This window comes from Lissotriton helveticus, chromosome 1_1, assembly GCF_964261635.1.
Source record: "Lissotriton helveticus chromosome 1_1, aLisHel1.1, whole genome shotgun sequence".
In the NCBI taxonomy this organism is placed as follows: Eukaryota; Metazoa; Chordata; class Amphibia; order Caudata; family Salamandridae; genus Lissotriton; species Lissotriton helveticus.
Window position 1 is genome coordinate 129,640,348 of NC_136057.1, and position 25,586 is coordinate 129,665,933.

A 25,586-nucleotide genomic window follows, 5' to 3' on the forward strand; every position below is an offset into this window, starting at 1 on the left:
GTCGCGGGGGGTGGGTCATCAGTAGCAAACTGTTGTGCGAATAGTTCCAAGGCAGCAGAACGATGGCACCAAGGTGATGTCCAGTAAGTTGCCGCACTGGTTTTGGTATCCTACAATGCTGCTCCGAATAACGGCGTGGGGCGCCCCGGGGGAGGCGGCGTGAACGGGCCTCTCCAGGTGGAGTCTCATCTGTTGTAGTGGGGCGCCCCTTTACCGTTTCAGTTGCCATTCCGTCCGCTTTTGGTCCACTGTGTCAAAAGCCGCAATTCAGCTGAGTTGCGCCCACTCTTGCGGTGCAGCGATAGGCGGCTGTCACAGGACTCTCAAAATGGCGGCAGGCTGTTTCCTTTTTGGGCCTGGTCCACTGAAATGGCCCTGGGACACCTTGGAAATCGGACGCTTGTCTGCTAGGTCTTGGACCCCATTCTCGAAAGCGTCCCCTCCGCCTTGAGGATTCATCAAAAGTTTTGGGGGCCCCCGACTCCTGTAGGCTTCTGGTGGGGAGCGGCTGCCATGATTGCTCGCGGAATGACCACGACGGAGCTACGAGATGGTGGTGCTCTCATGCTGACGCCAGCTTCAGTCTGAAACATCCAGAAACAAGGTGGGGCTTTCATCGTTTGGGAAAAAAAAAAGTTTTCATCCAATGAAAAGTGTTGTTTTTAGGTCATATGATCAAGCCTTCCATCATTAGGAAACCAAAAGTAAAATGAACCAATGAAAAGTTTTATAAACAAGTCACATGACCTGTTATGCGGCATAGGGTATAAAATGCGGAGAAAATACGTTGGCACGTGAGGCGGCGTCAGTAGCGGACCGATGTGCGAATAGGCCGAAGGCAACACAACGCGCCAAGATCCGGATGGCACCGAGGTGGTGTCCAGCAAGTTGCAGCACTGGTGTGGCCATCCTACAATGCTGAAAGTCGGCGTGGGGCGCCCCGTTGGCCTGTGAGTTCGCGTCAGTAGCGGACCGATGTGCGAATAGGCCAAAGGCAGCACAACGCGCCAAGATCCGGATGGCACCGCGGTGGTGTCTAGAAAGTTGCCGCACTGGTGTGGCCATCCTACAATGGTAAAAGTCGGCGTGGGGCGCCCTGTTGGCCTGTGAGATGGTGTCAGTAGCGGACCGATGTGCGAATGGGGCCAAAGGCAGCGCAACAATATTTTCTGACTGACACCACAAGGCGCTGAGATGCCAAGATCCGGATGGCACCGAGGTGATGTCTAGCAAGTTGCTGTACTGGTGTGGCCATCCTACAATGGTAAAAGTCGGCGTGGGGCGCCCTGTTGGCCTGTGAGATGGTGTCAGTTGCGGACCGATGTGCGAATGGGGCCAAAGGCAGCGCAACAATATTTTCTGTATGGAAGATACCACTAGGCGTTGAGATGCCAAGATCCGGATGGCACCGAGGTGATGTCTAGCAAGTTGCTGTACTGGTGTGGTCATCCTACAATGCTGAAACTCGGCGTGGGGCGCCCCATTAGCCTGTGAGATGGCGTCAGTAGCGGACCGATGTGTGAATAGGCCGGAACCAGCACAAGGCGCCAAGATCCAGATGTCACCGTGGTGGTTTCATAGTTGAGAGGCACTTCATCTGCAGTGGGGCGCCGAGATCCGGATGGCACCGAGGTGATGTCTAGCAAGTTGCTGTACTGGTGTGGTCATCCTACAATGCTGAAACTCGGCGTGGGGCGCCCCATTAGCCTGTGAGATGGCGTCAGTAGCGGACCGATGTGTGAATGGGGCAAAGGTAGCGCAAGAATATTTTCTGAAGAGGAGACCCCACAAGGCGCTGAGATTCGGTTACCACCGAGGTGATGTCTAGCAAGTTGCCGCACTGGTGTGGCCATCCTACAATACTGCTCCGAATAACGGCGTGGGGTGCCCGAAGGGGGGGGGGGGAGGCGGCGTGAACGGGCCTTCCTAGGTGGAGGCTCGTCTGCTGTAGTGGGGCGCCCCTTTACCGTTTCAGTTGCCATTCAGCTGAGTTTCGGCTGCTCTTGATGCTACAGCGACAGGCGGCTGCAACAGGACTCTCAAAATGGCGGCCTGTTCTTTGGATTTGGGCCTGGTCCACTAAAATGGCCCTGGGACACCTTAGAACTCGGACGCTCGATTTTTTTTTCCTTTCCTGTACATGCAAAAAAAGGTAAATGCCCGGTACGTTACACGCTTCATCTGCCACGATGAACTCTCCAGAGGAACCGAAAAAAAATATAGTTATGGTAACTATACCATGCATCGTCATATGGAGAGGTGGCACCAATTAATTATAGTGCTGCATAAAAGAGAGATTTGGAGGAGAACCCCTGACCTGCTAGTACATTCATCAAAGAAGTGGCACTGACAGCATCAGAGGCAAGGGAAACGGTCCCAAATATTTAGAAGAACTTTGGAAAGATTAAAATGACATGTTTAGATTGTGGCAAATTAATTTCATGTGGACAGATGAGTGTTACTCTAATAAATACAGCATATGAACATCATCATAGTCGATGGTTGGTAGAGACATTTTGACTATATCCTGGACCTGCCCGTCCTCGCCCAAAATGGCGCCGGAATAAATGGGACTCGTAACTCCTTGTTGTGTACTGGTTGCAGAACCTTGAAATCACGAGATACGTATGCAGAGTTGAAGCACATGGCGGGCGGGGACGAGAATTGATTGAATATTTCGACATCCCTATTGATATTAAGTTCTGATGTGTTATTGATTACTGTACTATTGAAAGTTCGAATTAACGTCACCCATGGTACTTGCCCGCAAATGTATATCTAGATAATTTTATTGTAACTGGCTCTGTCGTATTTTAATTATAAAATGTACGTCCACCGATTCCGTAACTGTTAGACAACTTAGTTCTTGCAACCTAATGGCCCGCCCGTTACGTTCCTCTACAGTGTAAATGTCTACTCACAGGGGTGTGGAATTTAGTAAAATATCTACTTGTCCATGGGGCAGGTTGCTTCATAAATCTACTTGTCCTGGAACAAAATCCACTTGTCCCTTTAGTGCCATGTAGTGCGGTGACAAATTATGTTAGCAATCTCATTATATAAGAGCTCTTATATAGCCTTTCCAATTATGCCAGGGCTCATAACATAGTAGTGTTGGAATACTAGCAATCCCTTTATGTTACCAGGTTTCCACAGATCCACATACTGGGACTGAAGGTAGTGGTAAGCGATAGCTCCAGGGTTGAAATGCCCTTTTGATCTGTGCAAACTAACATGCATGTTTTAAGGGTTTTCAACAACTGGAACCTTGACCTGGCCATACTAACTGAAACATGGTTAACTGAATCCTCCAATCCTATCATGGACATCCTAGTCCCCCCCAACTACTACATCACTAGACTTGACAGGCCCAACAAGACAGGTGGCGGAATCGCCTGCATTTACAAGAGCAACCTCTCTATTAATAAAGTCACCGCCCCTTCTCTTACCTCCTGTGAATACTTCTGCCTTGATGTCACCAGTGAGAATAAACCTGTATGCTCGCTACACATCATGTACCACCCCCCGGGGGACAACCTCGTCTTCTCCCAACAACTCATGGACACAATATTAATCAACGCAGGACGGCTACACACACAAATTTACCTTGGTGACTACAATCTCCATTGGAATGATGGCAGTGACGCAGTAGTTAACAGCCTCAAAAGTTTCCTTACCGCATCTGACCTCACTCAAATTTGCAACACTCCGACACACGACAAAGGCTCGACCCTCGACCTGGTCATTTCCAAAGAAGGCACCACTCAACTCGACTCAATACAACCTTGTGACTGGTCAGACAACCATATTATAACATTCATCATCAAGGAAAAGGTAAAACTCATCCCGGTGCAATACGCCATGCCCAAAGTCTGGAAAAGAGACATGAGGAAACTCAATCCAAACTCTCTACCCCCCAACAGCTGCAATCTCCTACTCCCCCCTACCGACACCTCGATGTGCTGGTCCTAACTGACCACTATCTCAACTCCATGGCCACAATAATCAATGAGGCCGCTCCAATGCAATTGAAAAGAGTATCCACGAAGAAATCCAACCCCTGGTACAACGGGAGTCTCAATGAAGAGAGACGGGCTATGCGATCGGCAGAGCGTACCTGGAGATCAATTCCCTCGACATTGCATCTCAAAATCTTAGGAAAAAGAGAAATGCATACTTCAGGAAAATAAAACGCTCAAAGTCAGAGTTCTTCAGAATCCAGCTAGACCAAGCTAAAAACCGTCCAAGTAAATTGTTCGAACTAATTCGATCTCAATCTAAGGAACAACCCCCAGCTGTCGACATTATCAGCACTACCCCTTCTTGTGAAGATTTCGCAGCTTTCTTCAACAATAAAACTGACAATATAAAGAGAGACCTCCGCAATGACGCAAGCCTGTACTCAATACCCAACTGCATAACACCCATTGAACTAAAAAACAATGCGACATGGTCATCCTTTGACACCTACTCTGAAGGAGAAATTGGCAGAATACTCAGCACTCTAAAACCATCCAATCACCTCACTGACCCTCTTCCTGCTAACGCCGTAAAAGACTTCATCCCTCTGCTACTCCCACTCTGGACTAAAATTATCAATAGTTCACTACAACAAGGAACCATCCCGGACTCCCTCAAAGTTGGTCAAGTTACACCTTTACTGAAGAAACCAACAGCCGACCCCACCGATCTAAACAACTACCGTCCGATTACCAACATTCCCACTCTCGCCAAGCTGCTAGAAAAATGCGTCCAACTGCAAATGACAAAGCACATAGAACAGTTTGATCTCCTCAACCCACACCAATCAGGCTTCAGAGCAGGGCACAGTACTGAAACCGCTATGACTCACATTATCGACGACGCCATCCAAATGTTAGATCAAAACAATACCTGCCTCCTCATCCTTCTTGATCTCTCTTCGGCATTCGACACAGTGAAACATGAGAGCTTACTCGAACTCCTAAAATCAAGAATGGGCCTATCTGGGACTGTGCTTCGCTGGTTCACTTCCTTTCTTCACAACAGGTCTCAAAAATTCAAGAGCAAAAACCTAATGTCTTCCCCAGTACCGGTATCGTTAGGCGTCCCTCAAGGATCCTGCTTATCCCCTACTTTGTTCAACCTAGTTATGGAACCTCTCACCACTCTGTTACAAGCATCCAATGTACACTTTCACATGTACGCCGATGACACTCAAATATATCTCAAGTTACAATCCCCCAAAGACATCCTGAGTCTGAATTCAACGATCAGAAGCACCCAAGCTTGGTTGGCTGACAACCACCTCAAACTCAATGCTATGAAGACTGAGTTCCTCCTAATCTCACCTCCCACGAAAATATCTTCCGCTCAAACATGGCTTAAGCACCTAACGGCACTCAATGTCCAACCGACCATCGTGGACTCAGCTAAATCCCTAGGCATAACACTAGACACAAACCTCAGCATGCAGCAGCATATCAGCAAGGCTACTAAGGGGGCGAACTTCCAAATAAACACCTTGAAAAAACTGAAACCCTTCCTCCCAGCAAAAGACTTCCAAACAGCAGTACAAGCTCTAGTCATCCCTCGCATAGACTATGGCAGCGTGGCCCTCTGCGGCCTCCCCCTAACGACAACTGCACCCCTAAGAGCGTCACTAAATGCGGCAGCAAGACTCATCACTGGATCAAAAAAGCATTCGCATATCTCTCCTGACTTCAAAGCCTTGAACTGGCTGCCTCTGGAAGCCAGAATTCAGCTGAAAATTGCCTGCATGACGCACAGGGCTATACACTTGAAATCACCCAGCTACCTCACTCATAAGTTGACAATCTCAGGTGGGTCCAGAACCACCAGGAGCACGAACAATCTTCTGCTGAAACCGCGAAGATTCCGGAAGGAAAAAACATACAAACGCTCCTTCTCTGGTATGGCGCCCAGGATCTGGAACGCACTTCCTCCTGAAACAAGACTCATCTCTTCCTCCCTTCTTTTTAAGAAAGAAGTTAAAAGTATCCTTATGGCTAAATACACTTGAACAATTTCGCGTGTTTTACATTAAGAACAGTATTACCAGTCTGGCGCTATGATATTGCCTATACATTCCTATGCACGTGTTTATTTACAGCGAGTGGATGGCCGACGCTCCAATTTTGCCTGCTACCTCGTACCTGTACTATACGTTATATGAGTACTATGTTATATACTATATTGGTGCTATGTACATGAACCTGTTGATGACTTACGCTCCAACTATGCCTGCTACCTCATACCTGTACTATACGTTATATGGGTACTATGTTATATACTATATTGGTGCTATGTACATGAACCTGGTGAGGACTTACGCTCCAACTATGCCTGCTACCTCATACCTGTACTATACGTTATATTGGTACTATGTTATATACTATATTGGTGCTATGTACATGATCATGTTGAGCTACCTCCCCACTATGCCCCCTTGTTCCCCTGCCCTCCACCTGCCTTTGTAAAGCGCTCTGTTATCTGCAAAGATCTTGTTCGCGCTATATAAAACTCTCAAAATAAATAAATAAATAAACTGTTCTCTAATCTTTTCTCATACTGAGAAATGTTGGAAATTCACTCCTGACAAAGGCAGATGTAAACCTTCTTCCAGAGTTGGGAAAAAAGTGGTTGGAGGAAAAATGAACTTGCAAACACTCCGGTTTTCACATGAGCAAATCTACACATGCAAATTTGCTCATGCTAAAATGCAGTTAATAAATATTTTCTAGGTTTACTATTTCTTGCCCTACTTCTGGAAATTCTTGTGAATTCACGAAAGCCATGTAGCTGCACTTAATGCAAGGACATATACCAAAGGTTCACTTTTGAGACTTTCTTTAATAATTGGGCCCCACATTTTGGTCTGGCGTTAACCATGACCTTTTGTGTGTATTAAAATTCTCTCTCACTCTCTGTATTGGCTGGCTTCACTGAGAGTGACAGCAGTCTGCTCTTTCACAAGTAGTTTTGTTCAGTGGCAGTAACTAATTTGGCCGCGTGTGCTTTTTTGAGACCAAAAATATTTTTTGCTTTTATCAATGTTTGTTATAATGGTGAGGGCCCGCCAGCTCTCACATCAATAAGGTTTTACAAAAACCATGCCAAAACAAGTCACGCAATGCCAAATAAAAAGCTGACCACCAATTTCAGATCTACTGGCTTTCCCAATGCTTGTTTTGTTTACCATAATCTTATTGAAATTGGTTACACTGATTTTCCTATATGAATATTTTTGGGAAATACGAGCATGCATCAACACATTTAATAAATGATGCTGCAAAGAAATGGTACCTGAAATTTTACAGTAGTTTAGCAAATTGTTTTTTTTTCTTTCATTTTTTGGGTAACATTTTATATTGAAAGCAAAGAATCATTAATCTTGCTTTCAAGCTTCTGCAAATAATTGCATCTAATCAGAGAGCATTCTGGGAGCAATATGCATAACCTCATATTGCTAAACTTTGAAACCGTGTGTACACATTTTTATATTGGAACCACTGTCAGTAGTGCATCAGAACTTACATTTACTTAGAGCGCTCACTCTAAAAATAAAGGCTTTCAATTAATAAACCATAAACAAAACCATGAACAGCATTAACATATACACACACATATTAACTGAACTGCAGGCAGTGCCCTTCCCTGATTCTTAATGTGGTACTGCAAACTGGCAGCCAAAGGGTTTGTGCTGCAAGGGGTTGGGCCTACTTGTCCCAAGGACAAAATACACATTAAAACTTGTTGCCCTTGACCCCAAACAATATGTCCTGGGAGTCGGGCTATAGGAATTCCACATCCCTGCTACTCATCATATACGATTACAGTTTGCTCCGTGGCCGGCGCACGTGGTTATAGGCCCGTATTTGTATAATGAAATTTTCACAATAAAGGTTTTTAAAAGAAAACATGGTAGTAGTATATACATTGGTAAAGTTTTTAATAATAGTCACTGTTTTAGAATCATTAAAAGGCAAGTGAAATAAAGCAGACCAATTACATGAAGGGTAAAAGGTATAATACGAAGGAACGCAGTAAAGATAAATGGTCAAGGGCTGTTGTGTTTTCTATTCCTGCAACATAAAGTGATCGATAAGAATCTCATATTCAGGCGTATCGGCGACTAAGACAGCAGGTCGACCCTCTTTTGCTCAACGGCTCCGTCATGGGACGAAGAAACGCTCTTTTTCTCGAAAAAAGAATATATTTTACTTGCAGGACAGTTGTAAATTTTCCGGGAAAGTACATTAGCCTGGAACATTATAACATATATTTAAGAAAAAATAATGTTCGGAAGTAATAAAAAGCGTAATTTTTAGGTCATATGACCAAGCCTTTCATCATTAGAATAAGAAAAGTAAAATGAACCAATGAAAAGTTTTATTAACAAGTCACATGACCTGTTATGCTTACGTTACGCGCTGCGCGTCGCGCCCCGGATGACTTCCGGATGCGCTAACGCGGCGCGTCATATGACGCATTACGCGACAACGCAGGTCCAGAATATAGTCAAAATGTCTCCACCAACCAGCGGTCGGAACACAACCCCTTTCAGCAGGCTAAATAGTTCTGTTAAATGACAACAGAAGGGACAGGCAACAAGAACCATTAGTCAAAGAGGGGAGGGCTAGTTCTTCTCTACCGGGTTACATTGGGGCGCTACCGGAACTGATCGAATTGGTAGTCTACAGTGTTTCTGGATGTTTCAGACTGAAGCTGGGGTTAGCATGAGAGCAGCACCATTTCGTAGCTCCGTCGTGGCCATTCCGCAACCAATCATGGCAGCCGCTCTTTATCGTTATTTTGGGCGGGGTGGGTGGCGGAGCCGAGCTGTTTTGCAGCCATCATTGTGTGGAGTTCAGTTCATTTCACTAGTTTTGTATTTGTCATGAGGGGTTGTTCCTAATGTTTCTATTTTAGCGAGGTCAAAAAGAGATCCCATTAGTGGCCTACTGATTTTCTCGATTCCTTTTCTTTTTTTTTTTACACGATTTTTCGTTATCTGCAAAGACTAAACAGAGTATTGCGACTCTGTGTTTGTTTGTAAATAGAGAATGAACCAAAGAGAACCAATTCTAAAACAGTAAATACTTGGATAACAATCAATCAAATGGAGAGAGAAGCAGGCACGACGTATTACAACGGGGGCAAAGGCCTGCGTTAACTACCCTTCACTATGTGCAAAGAGAGAGTACTCCTAATAGAAATAAGGGGGGGGCACCATTCAAAGCAGATCAGTGTGCATAAACACGAAAATGTTTTCACTTACCACGTACTTAACATTCGACAGCTTATGATATTTGCTATTAAAAAACCATTGAAATTCACTGAAAAAACCATAGGTTATAGACCATATATAGTTAGGAATTAGCATTTACAAAACCTTGAAAATTCACTGAAAAAACCATAGGTTATAGACCATATATAGTTAGGATTTAGCATTTAAAAAACCTTATTTTACTCACACAAAACCATTGAAATTCCATATATAGTTAGTTGCACTAACTATATATCGCGCACCCGCAATCCACTGCTGATGATGTCACATATTACATCATTCATGACATGGTCAGTGACATCACTGATGACATCACTGATGACATCTCAAATGACATCACTGATGATATCTCATTTGACATCAATGGTCACATCAATGATGATATCATTAATGTGACAATACAATGCATCTCCTCACACTTTAATATAACCTCTGTTACACCCAGTGTTAAATACAGAGTATAATTTTTGAAACCATTGACACACCAATACTAGTTACTACATACGCACTCACTGATTCCTACGTCTACACACACATTCACTCATTCACCCATACAATCATTCATACATACAATCACTCATCTTTACAACACTAACATAGGATTTTACGGTCCTCTTCAGCCTATCTGTTGAAAGTCCATCGAACAAAGAGGGCCAACTGGGGAGATAGACGCTTCACCATTGCCACGGCCAAACTGTGGAATACTTTACCGCTCCACATTAAAACTGCTCCCACGCTTCAAAAATTTCGTAAAAGCCTCAAGACATGGCTATTTTCCTCCTCCTAACCTCCCGCTCAGACATGACTATCCTACGCCTTAACTCCCCCGACATCTCTTAGTGAGTTCTATGAATTTAGCGCCGAGACACCCTCACGGGTATTTGTTTGCGCTTTAAAAATTGCTAAAAATAAATAAATAAATAAATATCATATGCACTCATACACCTATACAGACACTCACACTCTGCCACTCATCCATGGAGTTACTCACACACCTAGTCAGTCCTGTAAAGAATCAATCACACTTCCATTTTCTAATCTATACAGTTAAACATAGAGTACCTTACATTTTCAAACATATACTAACACATACTTACTCTCTTATACAATCATTGATACAAGTACACATTGATCTGCACAGAGTCACACATCTCCCAGCCAGCCACACATACACTCAGTCTCCCATACAAATACTTGGACAATCAATCAATAACCCATATAGTTACTCATATAGCTACTGATCAACACATGCAGCAGTTTACAGAACAACAGACATAATAATGCACAAATTAAGACAGTTTAGTCACTAACCCATGCACTCAGTGAGACACATTTAATCACTCACTCATACAGTCAGTCACCCACCTACTAAATGCTTCATCCAGACACTTATACATCTACTCATTCTTCAATATGTAAAACATATTTAAACTTTACAGAAACACACAGTCACTGGATGATGTCATCAGTGATGTCATTTGAGATGTCATCAGTGATGTCATCAGTGATGTCATTTGAGATGTCATCAGTGATGTCATCAGTGATGTCACTGACCATGTCATGAATGATGTAATATGTGACATCATCAGCAGTGCGCGATATATAGTTAGTGCAACTAACTATATATGGAATTTCAATGGTTTTGTGTGAGTAAAATAAGGTTTTTTAAATGCTAATTCCTAACTATATATGGTCTATAACCTATGGTTTTTTCAGTGAATTTTCAAGGTTTTGTAAATGCTAATTCCTAACTATATATGGTCTATAACCTATGGTTTTTTCAGTGAATATATATATATATATATATATATATATATATATATTGAATGGGATTCTGTAATCCCTGTATAAATGGCAGTCTCTAATTTCTTTATAATCAGGAATCTGTGACACACCAAGTCAGTGATTATGAAGAAAAGACCTCGGAACTCGGCTTTGATAAGTTATTACAGTCGAGTTCTGAGGGCACAATGTCTGCTGCCAGCACCAGCAGCTGATGTGAAAGGAAGGTCAAGTCATGAAGCATAATTGAAGCAGTCGTTTAAAGCAACACACAGAACATTGCTTTTATTACTTCTGCTTTATGTAACTAGCTTACTAAGAGAAGCAGAGGGAATATGTTTATTAGTTTCCTTAGATAAAGGAAGGGTGGAATCTTTCTGCATGTTTCTACACGTTCCGAGCTACTGCAGCTTTTTTTTAAATGGACTTTTATTGAACTGTTTCTAATATCCTTTTGCAACAATTATCTAACAGTTTTTATGTTTACTTTTGCACAAGAGGTTTTATGTTCATTCTTCATATTTGCACACATGTTAGCTGCTGCATATGTAGGAGCTACTGCACCAAGGTTTGTGGGAAAGGTGATAGTGTGACCATGTATTATACGAGATAAAGTACCACCTGGTGCATATTATAAGATTATTGCAAGTCACCTCAGAGTTCCATAACCTTATAAAGGAACTCTGCCTTCTACCTCGTTCCTCTATATGGTTATGGAACACCTTGTTGACTTGCAATATCCTTTTAAGTTGCGGCAGGGGGTACTTTATCCCTAATATATTTTTACTGAATAAGATAAAGTGAAGTTATAGTTGGCTCTGTTAAAACACCTCAATGGGTCCTTAAAAAAAATCAGGAATTCACTTAAAAACAAGGGTAAAGTGTATTCATGGTAAATACTTAAAACCGAACAAACTCCTGAAATTTGCAAATTATGGTTAGAACCACAATCCATAACTCACACGACGGGTGTACAAACCCAAACTCAGCATGTTACCTGTGATGATGCAATGACATTTTACATAGTTAAAGAGTTTGCTAGAGGCAGGATACTGCTGTATTTATTTTTTTTTTTTATTTAAAAAGTTTTATATAGCGCTGGCAAGACCCAGAGGTATCAGAGCGCTTTAAATGAGTAAGATGATATAAAGAAAACAAGGCATACAAGTAGATAAAAGATAATGAAATAATATGCAAAATATACAAATCAAAATAGATAAACAGGTGCAAGAGCTATACACTTCAAGTAATTAAGTAGGTGATGTTAAGGAAATTGACAAATAATTGGACAAATATAACATGGTGATTGGGGATCAAGTGCAGGTCACAGGTTAGGACCCCCAATAATAATTGGGCCAATGTGGCATACACGTAGCTAAGGAATAATGAAGACAAATCAAATAGGTAAACAGGGGCAAAAGCTATACATTTCAGGTAATTAGGTAGATGATGTTCAGGAAATGGACAGATTTTACTGGCCAAATATAACATGGTGCTTGGAGATCAAGTGCAGGTCACAGGTTAGGACCCCCAATAATAATTGAAGAGGTGGATTTTTAGGTCTTTTTTGAAGCTGAAATACGAGGGGTTCCAGCGCAGGTTTTTAGGGAGGGCATTCCAGATGATAGGGGCATTACCAGAGAAGGAGCGTGATTGAGTGGATTTCTTTTTATGCAGTGGTGGGATTAGGAGGAGGGTGTTGGTGCTTTTCAGAGGTTGTGTGGTCCCGCAATGAGGAGTTTCTTTGAGAGGTACTGCGGAGTGTTTTGGTGGAGGACTTTATGAGTAATGCAGGCAGATCTGCCTTCAATAGGGAGCCATTTGAGAGATTTGAGAGCCGGGGATAGATGATCGAAGCGTTTGCAGTCTGTGATGAGCCTGGCTGCAAGGTTGAGCACCCCTTTGATTGGAGCAAGGTGGACCTTGGGGATTCCGTTGAGGATGGCATTACCATAATCAATATGTGAAAGAACAAGTGACTGAACTACACGTTTAAAGTCATTGGTGGGTATAAAGGGTTTGATTTTCTTGAGGTGACGGAGAGTGAAGAGGGCTCCTTTAGCAGAGTTTTTGATGTGGACGTTAAGGGTTAGGGTGTTGTCGACAGAGATACCAAGAGATTTGACGGAGCTGGACAGGGTGAGCGAGCAGTTGTGTGCATTAAGGTCAGAGATCCAGAATTAAACGGGGAGGGGGTTATTTTTAGTGGAAAAGAGAATGATTTTTGTTTTATTAGGATTAAGTTTGAGATGATTCGAATGGAACCAGGTTTGCAACTTGGTGAGGGTGTTGTTCAGGTGTAGTACGTCATTGTGAGTTTTAATCTTGTAATAGATTGGGTGTCATTGGGTGTCATTGGCGTAGAGGTGGTAGTTGATGCCTGCTTGTTGGTGAGGAGTTCCATGAAGAGGTTAAAGAGGGAGGGAGAGAGAATAGATCTTTGGGGGACTCCAAGGGAGAGAGGTGTGGGGTTAGAAAGACCGTTTTGGATTTTGATTTGTTGAGTTCTGTGTTGTAGGTAGGAGACAAACCATTTGTTCGTAGAGAGAACATTGCTACTTTTATCTTCCCTTAAAACAATTAACTCTCTTTACTGAGCTAGAGGTTGGGTGGTGAACTCACAAATGAGACATAACCAATCACGTAGTGTATCTGTCTACCATGAGGAGGTGTGCGCTCTTGGAGAACCCTGCAGTGACCAGAACATCACTGGTCAGCCCTGCTGTTGAGGTTGAATACAGACTAGGATTTTTATATCAGGAACTGGAGACGACTGCGTCTTACCCAATGTAACTGTGCAACAAGAAACAGTTCCCTCTCTAGACTGCGCATGTCGGCTATTCTCAATGACCACTGCGTTACCTGCATCCGACTATTACATGTGATTCTGGCCAGTAATTCCCCCCATGAATAGCGTTATTTCCAGTTCCTCAGCCTGGAATAGGGACGGACAAGGAAGGACAAGAGCTACTGGCCTATTTGTTTCATGCAGAGTCCCATAACCAGGCCTGTTTCTGCACAGGAAGGATGCCATCCTGTATGGAAACAGAGAAGAGTGCGGGACACATCTGCACCCTGTGTACTCATACTCGGGGGGTAAGTATCGCTCAGTGGGTTCCATCCAAGCCAAAATTATCCCCTCGGAGACTTACTAAAATACGCATTTTGAAGAGGTTACATGTGTTATTTGCACTCCGAGAGTCCATTTATAGTGAAACACATACCTGGGGTAGCTTCGAAAAGGAATAAATGGGATTTTGTATTTCCTATCTCCATTGAGTCTTCATCTGCAGTATTTGTATCCAGTCCTAGGAATGATGGAGGCACAGACTGACCCCGCTCCTCAGGACAGGGAGGTTCTAGCTTGTACTTTTGATCTGAACCCGGTGCACCTGCACAGGTCTGTTCTAGCTTGTCTTTCTGCTCTGGTTCCTGTGCTTCAGGGCGCATTGGTTCAAGCTCGTAGTTCACGTTTGGATCCTGCGCATGAGGAAGTTCCTGCTTCAAGCATAGGTGTTGCTGGAGGCACTGGGTTTGTTGTGACCCCACACCACCGAAAGAAAACAGCCAGGACTCTAAGTGTTCGTCTGATGACATCCCATCAGGTGACACTGGTTGTAGTCTGCGGTTCTCCTGGGTATCTTGGAAATCAAAACACATCAATTCTTCTTCCAAGTGATCATCAGGTCTTTTCCCATCTGGTAGCGCGGGTTGTATACAGTGGTTTTGCTGTTGTTCGTGTCCTTCTGGAAATAGCGGGTGTGGGCAGAGTTTCTGTTTTTGGTCCCAGCTATTAGCAGACAATGGGGATGGTTCTTGCTTCAGGGGCTCATCTGGTTCTCTCTTTTCTGGGAAGGCTGACTGTACGCTTTGGTCTTGCTGTGGTGTCTGCCCATCAACAAATTCGTACTGAAGACACCGATTTGTCCCCAGTGATCTGCCTGGAGGATCTGTATGAGGGCACCTAGATAGAGTACAATCCAGCTGTAGTCCATTTCCATCTGGAAACCCAGGTTGCATGCACTGGTCTTGCTGCGACTCGTGTACATCTGGAAACCCTGGTTGAAAGCACTGGTCTCGCTTCGACTCGTGTACCTCTGTAAAATCAGGTTGAAAGCACAGGTCCTGCTGTGACTCGTGTACATTTGAAAACACTGGTTGCATGCTCTGATCCTGCTGTGGTCCATGTAGATCTGGCAACAGTGGCTGTAGACAAATGCTTGGCTCCTCTGGACGCACTTGAACATGAGTTGGCGAGGAGAGCGTACAATCCTGCTTTGGTGCATGCCCATCAGAGAACACCGACTGAAGACACAAGCTCGGTTCACCTGGACTACCAGGTTGAGGTGTCGCAGGAGACTGGCTAACAGCACAATCTCGAATGCTCGCCGGACAGACCACCTCCAAAGACACTGCACCATTATCTAGGAAACCTAGATCCTTTTCTATCCAGATTTTCTTAATCAGCCCAGCGACTCTGGAAGGTACGTCCTCCACAGTATTCATCAAGTTCTCCAGTTTGGCTTCCAACTCTTCCAACATGGATAAAAGGATAATGTGCGGCAGGTTCTCTGACAGCAGTTCCTTGTCCTGGTCCCTCTGGGCATCATTTCGGGATCTCAAAGCTGAGACGTCAAGGACAGGAAAAGATGGGACTGTGGCTCTTACGGATTCACGTGAACACTGCGCTTTCGCTTTCTTTTCTGGAGCCCGTCTTCTCCCCATTCCGGTAAATTGATGTTCAAGTCTCAAGTGTCTGCAGAGGAGAGGAAAAGAGGAAAGACAACATGTTATCACAGGACAACTCTGTCAAAATACTCCTTCCTGTCTCACCAACCCCAGTGTGATCAGAGACTGTTGCTCATTCTAAAATCAGAAAAAAATGGAATCATTAAATTTCACAATAAACGCAACATAGATCATATATTATGAAACGCACGGATTTGAAATGTGTTTCCAACATTATGTCTGTTCCTTGGTCTGCTCAAATTGTACACTGTGCTACCAAAAAAAGAGAATATTATAACTGCCTTGCAGCAATCGAAGGTTTATAATACTGTAGCAGACAAGACTGCGCTATCGTTCTCACTTGCAATGTACAGCTCTCTTTTGCAATATTCGGTTCAGTGACAGAAGCACACGCCAACATACCAAACCTCCACAGGATCTACAAAATGCTTCTTATGTCATTGCATATATAAAGAGCATGTTCAATCTGAGGTTTCTTGGAACTGAATCAGAAATACATAAAAGAGGAGAAAACAAATCAGACCCGGAAGAATCTAGTATGAATAGGCTTGTGGGTTGTCAGATTTCTGGGAAAACACTTGAAGTTGGATTCAAAATGGATTTAGCCGGTAGAGAGCTCTGGATGGAAGGAGCTTGTTCCACAAAGCTGCGTCCACCTGATCTGATCTTCTATAAATTCAGAATAGAAAGAAAATTCAAGTGAGGAGATCTCTGCTTTTGTAAGGGTGTTTTACCTGGCACCAATGGCGTGGGTCTCCCTTCCATTTTTGCTGTTGCCTCATGTATTTTTGCTGGTGTTAGATGCTTTGGGCACTGTGCCACTGCTGTCCAATGCCACAGTGCAAGCGCTCCCTGTTGTAAATTGATGTATTGATTAGTGATTCCATGATTGGATGTTTGGTTTACTTGTCAGACCCTAGTACAGTGCACGGAGTGTGCCCAGGGTGTGTAATCCAAATGCTGCTGGTGGGCCTGGAGCACTGGTTGTGCAACCCACAGAAGCAGCCATGTAAAATATGTCTAAGGTCTGCCATTGCAGAGCCTGCATGCAGTCTGGTACTGTCATGCTGACTGGGCAAGTGCACCCACTTGCCAGTCACTAACCTTCCCTTTTCTTCATATCAGTCACCCCTATGGTAGGCCCCAAGGCAGGGTGCATTGTAAGAATAAGGTCGGGCAAGCCCTGATGTGTGTGGCATGTCCTACTAGTGAATTACCGCCATTTTCGTGTTTCACTATTGCAAGGTTACCTGTTCTCTATAGGCCAGAATGGGCTGTTAGATTATTACACGTTTATAATCCTAACAGACTCAGAGAACATGGTAGAAATTCGAGTTTAGTACGCCTGAACTCAGAATAATACAATACATCTTTTAGTCAAGTTTATTTTAATATTCTGTGTTTGCAAATACCACTTTGAGAAAGTAGGTATTTGCTTGTCTAACCATTCAAACCTGCCTCTGCTAGGTTGTGTATTCCTTTGTCTGGTTTTGTGAGTGACAGGGCTGGGGGATTCCAAGAGACAGGCTGAGTCACCCAGTGGTGAATAGAGAGATCTGCATCTAGATGGGAGGGAGGAGTTGCACCTGAACCTTGAATAGGGCTGTGCATGCCTTCTACAATGCTGGCTCCACCTCCTGGGGAGCGGCTGATGTCTCTGCCCTGCACACTGAAAGAAGAGAAGGAGTCCTGTAAACAAAGTGCTCCAGGACTGTACTTGCCTTCCACAATGCTGGCCCCACCTCCTGTGGGGCGTCTGATGTGCCTGCCCTGCACTGTGAAAGGAAAGGAGAAGTCAGAGTGCTTCAGAATTGGTTTGGACTGGGCAAAGGCCCCTATTCCCTCAGAGACCAAAGGATTTTGGGGTATAATTATTGGGACCCTGATCCCATGAAATTAGATCACTTTTGGATTACAAGAAGAATCCTTTACTGACGAGAGGAACCTGAAGAAACTGAGGAGAGACTATTCCCAAGCTGAACTGCTGCTTGGGGGATTGGCCTGCAGTGGTTGCCTTACTGCCAAAGGAAGGAGAAAGGAACTCTGTGTACTTTGCTTTCAACTTGTGAAGGATCTCCAAGGGCTTGGAACCCCCAGCTCCACAGAGTTCTTTTGGAAGTGCCTGCTGCTGTTTTGGGCCTTCTGAGGAACAGCGTGTCGCAAGGAGCTGGAAGCGCGACTCAACGAGCAGAAGCATGTCGCTGTTACTGGGCCTGCCGTCGCAACTCCGAAGGAGGGTATCGCCGCTGGAACTGTCGCTCTGCACCGCATCGGAGAGAAACATGCCGCAACGAAGAGGAAGCGTGTCGCTGTCACTGCTGCTGCCACCGCAACTCAGAAGGATTGTGTCACCGCTGTAGTTGTCATACTGCACCGCATCAGGAGAAGAATCTCGCAACGAGGTCGGAGCATGTCGCTGTGCCTGCCGTCGCAACTCGGAAGGAGGGTGTCCCCGCTGGAACTGTCAAACTGCACCCCATCGAAGAAGAGCAACTTGCATCCCCGAGAAGCTCGCCGCCGTCGGAGCTGCTGCCGTCGCATCTTGGATGTCGCTGCTTTAGTTGTCGCATCGTGCGGAAACTTCACGCATCGTGGGAGAAGAGTGTCGCAGCTGGATGGGCTGCCGTCGAATCACGGAATAAGGGTGTCGCCGCTGCAGTCCACGCATCGAACCGAGAACTTCGTGCATCCCCGAGAAGCGTGCCGCATCTGGAAGATCTTCACGTTTTTATTTCTTTGCACCTGAACTTTGCCGCATTTCCCTTGCTGCGACATTGCTTGTCGTGGAAGCGCAACACAACCTAAGGTACATTGAGGCAAAGTTTCGCATCTAAGAACTGAACTGAACTAAGCTTAATCTACCATCTTAAAGTAACAGTTTTGTGTATTTTTGTCGTTTATGGTCTTGTGGTAACTCTTTATAAAGTATACTTATTTTTTATATAAAACCTGGGCGGTGTTTATTTGTAGTGTTGTCACTGGGTTACTGTATGTGGTCGCAAATGCTTAACACACAACGCCTCTGAAATAAAGCCTGTCTGCTCGTGCCAAGCTACCAAGGGAGTGAGCATGGGTTATTTTAGGAGTGTAATCCCCCTTATCCTGACTAGAGGCGAGGGTCCTTATTTGTCACAAGTACCTACCTGTGCCAACTAGAGACCCCCAAATCTAACATTGTTGGTCAGCGGAAGGATTCTGGATTTGCTTTTGTGACTCATGTACAGTGACTGATGAACACTACTTAGTGAGTGCAGACCATAATGATACCACATACTTTTTGGTAGATTCCTTTTTGGATTTTTTGTTCTATTTTTGAAAGATGCCTGATTCAGTTGTCATGGGAGATACAGAATCCATTGCCTCTATTGATTGTGAATGGGAAGAAGAGAAGCTAGAGAGCTACAAAGTAAAGCAGCTGAAGTACTTTTGCAGAAAGTTCAATGTTTCCATCTCTGGGTTCAGAGTGAAGGAAGAGTTCTACAAGGCCCTGAGGGCCTGGGTAGAAGCAAGGAAAACTCCTGAGATTGAGGAGGATGACCATGCAATTGTGCAACAGGAAGGGCCAGTGGGCTCAGGAGGAAGGAGAGTACCTTCCCCTGCATGTATCGTTGGTTCTGGCAAAAGTTTGTCACCAGAGGAGTTGGAGGACAGAGAGGAATCAAGAAGGCATGAAATAGAGATGACCAAGTTCAAGGTGAATAGGCAACTGAAATTAGAAATTAGAAGATTAGATATTGAGGAAAAGAATATGCAGTTTGAGCATGAAAAAGTTTTGAGGGAGTTGGAGTTTAAAACCAAAAGTTTAGAAGTTACTCCCTCTGGTGGCAGTGTACCGTCAGTACATACAGAAAGTAGAGTGTATATTCCCAAGGATGTGGTGAAGGTGTTTTACAAAAATTATGATATTGGTCAGTGGTTCAGAGCCTATGAGGTAGCCATGTCTTCCCACCGGGTCCCTGAGAGAGATTGGGGAGCGGGGATGTGGGGAAGGTTCCTTAGTGAGGGACGAGACACATTGTTAGACTGGCCATCTGAAGTCCACAATTCATATAGCCAAATGAAAGATGCATTAATGTCTAGATATGGTTTGACACCTGAGCTTTATAGGAAGAGGTTCAGGAAATGCAAAAAGTTAGAAAACAGTACTTGGGTTAAATATGTCACTTTCTTTTGCAGAGCATTGGATGTTTGGATAAAAGGCAGCAAGGTTAATGATTTTCATGGTCTCTTTGATTTGATTGCATGGGAGCACTTGTCTGATACTTGTTTTCCAGAGCTACGCCAGCATCTGATAGATAGCAAGCTGACTAACCCTAGGAAGCTTGCTGAGGAGGCGGACCGCTGGGTGACCACCCGGGTCCACAAGGGTCACATGGGAGACTCAGCAAAAGGTGGGCGGGGTCCCCAGCAGAAGAGTAGGGGGGACAAGGGTAAACAAAAGGAGTTCCACAAAGGACCCCAAAGTAGTCCCCAAGGGAACCAAGGCAAGAAGCAAGGAGCCACAACAGGTAGTCCTGTTCCCCAGGGGCCCCTGAAGTGTTACAAGTGTGGTGACCTGGGTCATAATGCGAATGATGCTAGGTGCCGCATGTTTGGTAAACAAGCCTCCACTGGTGCTTCGCCCCGGCAGATGGCTAGTGTAGCCTTGGGGAAGGAGATTGATCTGGTCTTGACAGGGCCCCCTGGTAACCCCTGGAACACCATTAGCTGTCACTATTAGCTGTGATCTCTCCATGAGGGCCCAAATTAAATCAGTGGTATCAGTTTGCATCTTCCACTTACGTGGCATTAGGAAAATCAGTAGATTTCTCTCTCAAGACGCCCTTGTTCAAGTCATTCTGGGATTGGTTATATCTCGGATTGACTATGCTAATTCACTTTATGTTGGAATACCTGTCTACCAAATGCGTCAACTTCAACTTATTCAGAATCAGGCCGCCAGACTTGTCTTTGGCCAGCCCAGGTCTAGTCACACCACACCCGTTCTTAGGAGCCTCCACTGGCTCCCCGTGGCCCAGCGTAGCTTCTTCAAACTCGGTTGCTTGATCCACAAGGCCCTCTTTTTTGCAAGGCCCCGCCTTTATCGCCTCCCTGATCCACCGTTATGCTCCCTCCTGTGTCCTCCGATCCTCGGGCACTAACCTATTGTCCACATGTACCTTTAGACGTAGGAAACACGGTGGCTTGCGCTTCTCTTTACAGGCTCCACTTTTTTGGAACTCTCTTCCTCCAACTCTTCGTTTAATCCCCTCATATTCCCAATTTAGGAGGGCTCTGAAGACCTTGCTCTTTTCCCAAGCCTACAGTTAATCGTTCATACCTTGTGCAAGCTCCTAGCCTGTCCTTAAAGCGCCAAGAAACCGTTGGTGTACGTGCGCTGTATAAGTATCTGTTATCATATCATATCATATCATTGATGTCCAAGGTGGGTGGGGTCCCGCACAGATGACCCTTGTCTCTTTAGGAGACTGTGAGATGATCTCAGAAGCTCAGCTGCCCAGGAACACTAAGAAATATGGGCAGTGGGTGACCATCAATGGCCATAAGGTGGAGGCTCTTAGAGACACAGGAGCCAGTGTGACAGCCGTCAGGTGTCACCCTGTGTCTCAGGAGCAGATTGTCCCTCATGCATTTTGCCGAGTTGTTAACGCCGACAACACAGAGTCATTGTCCAATGGCTCAGGTTCCCTTGGAGTGGGGGGAGTCTTGGGTACTCTTCAGGTAGCTGTGAGGCCCGCCATGCCTGTTGACTGTTTGTTGGGGAACGATTTAGGGAGCTCCCCTTGGGAAAAGGTGGAGAAAACAACTCACTTGAAGATGGTTGGACTGCCTGACTGGGCGTGCGTGACTACCCAGTCAATGTCAGCCAGTAGGGGTTCTCAAGAGGACCTGGAGCCTGAGAGGGAGGCCCAGGAACCTGCCTTAGAGAGAAGTGGCGAGGGGTGCGGGAAACCGGCCCCCGAAGTTCACACGGCCCAGGAGGAGGTAGAACCTGAGGAGGATGCACTGGAGCCTACCGGGGAGCAAGTAGCTGAACTGGGGGACCTGCCTGAGCTGACCCATTGGCAGCAAGAAGGAGGCCCCACCAGGGAAGAATTTTGCAAGGAGCAGAGAGAGTGCCCTTCTCTTGTGGGCTTGCGGCAACAGGCTGCAAGCCAGGCAGCAGGTGATCAGTCAGGGTCACACTTGATTTACTGGGAGAATGGTCTCCTGTATAGTGAGCCTTTGTTTGCTGAACCTGGGTCAGCCCGTGTGCTGGTGGTACCCCAGAAGTTCAGAGCCTTCCTACTGGGGCCTGCTCATGATGTGCCATTAGCAGGACATTTGGGGCAGGACAAGACTTTTGAAAGGCTTGTTGCCCACTTTCACTGGCCCCAAATGCACAAGAGTTCTGATACTCATTGCAGGACCGGTCAGACTTGCCAGGAAAGTGGAAAGAGTGGGAGGAAGCACAAGGCTCCTCTCCAGCTATTCCCTGTGGTCAGTAGCCCCTTTGAGAGGGTGGGGATTGACATTGTGGGGGCTGGACCCCAAGACAGCCATGGGCAACAGGTTAATCCTGGTCTTGGTGGACCATACCACCCGGTACCCGGAAGCCATACCTCTGAGGATAGTGACGGCCCCAGTGGTGGGACGAGCACTGATGGGAATTTTCTCATGAGTAGGATTCCCTCGCGAGGTAGCGTCTGAACGGGGCACCAACTTAATTTCCAAGTATATGAAGTCCCTGTGGCAGGAGTGTGGTGTGACTTACAAGTTCACCACTCCTAACCACCCCCAAGGAAATGGGTTGCTTGAAAGGTTCAACCAGACCCTGAAGGGCAGGCTTATGGGTCTTGAGGAACCCATGAGGCGTAAGTGGGACGTCCTCTTACCATGCCTGGTGTTTGCATACCGGGAGGTGCCACAGAAATCTCTAGGGTTCAGTCCCTTTGAGCTTCTCTATGGACACCCGGTCAGAGGACCTCTGAGTTTAGTTAAAGAAGGCTGGGAGCAATCTCCCAGGAAACCTCCCCAGGATGTATATAGCTACATACTGGCCGTCAGGAACCAGACTAGGAGTTTCAGGCAACTCGCTGAGGCGAATCTGGAAGCCAGCCAAGAGGAGATGAATCGCTGGTATGACCAGAATGCACTCTGGTAGAGCTTCAACCTGGCCAGAAAGTGTGGGTCATGGCCCTAGTGGAGCCCTGCGCGCTCCAAGATAAGTGGACCAGATCATTTGAGGTTGTGGAGCACAAGAGTTTAGTTACCTACTTGGTGGACTTGCGGTCTCCTAGGAACCCCTTGAGGGTTCTACATGTCAAGCGCCTTAAGCCCCACTTAGAGAGGTCTGAAGTGGGCATGCTATTGGCAACAGATGCTGGAATGGAGGAGACGGAGCCTCTTTCTGACCTCCTGTCTGCCACAGAGCACGATGGGTCAGTGAATGGTGTTAACCTCTCTTCCACCCTGACCCATGAGCAACAGAATGACTGCCGCCAGTTGCTGGGACAGTTTTCTGATCTGTTCTCCCTGGTTCGTAGTATCACACATTGGTGTGTCCATGATGTGGATACATGAGACAGCTTACCTGTGAAGCACAAGCCTTACAGGGTAACTGACAGGATTAGGGCTTGCATCAAAGAGGAGGTTTCAAAGATGCTTGCCCTAGGGGTGATTGAGTCCTCCAGCAGTCCTTGGGCCAGCCCAGTGGTCTTGGTCCCGAAGGCTGCGGCGCCGGGTGCCACACCCGAACTCCGGTTCTGTGTGAACTACAGAGGGCTCAATTCCGTCACAAAGACTGACGGCACCCCATCCCCAGAGCTGATGAGATTAATGAACGGCTAAGGGCTGCACGGTACCTCAGCACATTTAATTTGACGTCTGGGTACTGGCAGATTGCCTTGACTGAAGGGGCAAAGGAGAGGTCAGCATTCTCCACACCAGATGGGCATTTCCAGTTCTGTGTTATGCCTTTTGGGATGAAGAATACCCCTGCCACCTTTCAGAGGTTGGTCAACCAGGTATTGGTTGGACTGGATGAGTTCAGTGCCGCCTACCTGGATGACATCGCAGTGTTCAGTGCCAGTTGGGAGGCAGGCCTCACGATCAAGGCGGGTAAGTGCCCGATCGGGCAGGGTTCTGTGGTGTACTTGGGACACCAAGTAGGGAGCGGCCAGGTGGCGCCCCTACAACCCAAGATTGAAACCATCCTGGCTTGGGAACCCCCCAAAACCCAGACAGAGGTGAGAGCTTTCTTATGTCTCACAGGGTACTACAGGAGGTTTGTTAAGGGGTATGGCAACATTGTTGCACCCTTGACAGAGCTGACTTCCAAGAAGCAACCCAAGAAGGTGATCTGGACTGACACCTGTCAGAAAGCTTTTAAGGCCCTGAAAGCTGCCATGTGCACGGCACCCGTGCTCCTGGCACCCAACTTCTCAAGAGAGTTTATCGTTCAGACAGACGCTTCAGAGCATGGTGTGGGTGATGTTTTGTCACAGATGAATCAGGAGGGTCTAGATTAACCTGAAGCCTTTATCAGTAGAAGGTTACTTTCACAGGAACAGAGTTGGAGTGCTATTGATCGTTAGGCATTTGCTGTGGTCTGGGCTCTGAAGAAGCTAAGGCCCTACCTGTTTGGGACTCACTTTTGGGTTCAGACAAACCGCAGGCCCCTCAGATGGGTGATGCAGATGAGGGGTGAGAATCCAAAGCTGTTGAGGCGGTCCATTTCCCACCAGGGTATGGACTTTACGGTGGAACACCGCCCTGGTACAGAACACGCCAACGCCCTTTCTGATGGTCTGTCCAGATTTTTCCCCCTTAGTGAAGAGAACTCCCAGGAGTTAGGGTAGTTCTCCCCACTTTTCAGTTGGAGGGGACACGTGTTAGACCTGGCACCATTGGTGTGGGTCTCCCTTCCATTTTTGCTGTTGCCTCATGTTTTTTGCTGGTTTTAGATGCTTTGGGCACTGTGCCACTGCTGTCCAGTGCCACAGTGCGAGTGCTCCCTGTTGTAAATTGATGTATTGATTAGTGATTCCATGATTGGATGTTTGGTTTACTTGTCAGACCCTAGGACAGTGCACGGAGTGTGCCCAGGGCGTGTAATCCAAATGCTGCTGGTGGGCCTGCAGTACTGGTTGTGCCACCCACAGAATAAGCAGCCATGTAAAATGTGTCTAAGGTCTGCCATTGCAGAGCCTGCGTGCAGTCTGGTACTGTCATGCTGACAAGCTTAATCTACCATCTTAAAGTAACAGTATTGTGTATTTTTGTTGTTTATGGTCTTGTGGTAACTATATATAAAGTATACTTATTTTTTATATAAAACCTGGGTGGTGTCCATTTGTAGTGTTGTCACTGGGTTACTGTATGTGGTCACAACGCTTCTGAAATAAAGCCTGTCTGCTCGTGTCAAGCTACCAAGGGGGTGAGCAGGGGTTATTGTAGGAGTGTAATCCCCCTTATCCTGACTAGAGGCGAGGGTCCCCATTTGTCACAAGTACCTACCTGTGCCAATTAGAGACCCCCAAATCTAACAACGGTGCATGCATTTCCACCTGGTTTACAATGAGGTGAGGGGCTAGACCTTTTGACCCTTTATGGCTGAGACAGAGGGTCTGATAGTGGATGTGTTATTTTAATATAGGTGTGGCGTGTGTCCCCCTCAGAAGATGATGTAGTAAACAAGCTGTGTCGGTGTGAATTACATGTAGTCTATGAATGGTGTTATTGGGTAAACTTAAATATACTCGGTTGGTATAATGCGATCTAGATA

General features: G+C 45.8%; 1 protein-coding gene across 1 annotated transcript in view; it reads right to left on the reverse strand.

The window, feature by feature from the left end:
- The window catches only part of LOC144759902 (uncharacterized), a 197,229-nt gene that overhangs the window by 113,090 nt on the left and 58,553 nt on the right, over positions 1–25,586 (reverse strand). The window contains exon 3 of the mRNA XM_078646507.1: positions 14,296–15,827. Within this exon, the coding sequence (XP_078502633.1) occupies positions 14,296–15,796 (1,501 nt within the window). The 5' untranslated portion in view covers positions 15,797–15,827. The remainder of the gene's footprint in view (positions 1–14,295; positions 15,828–25,586) is intronic.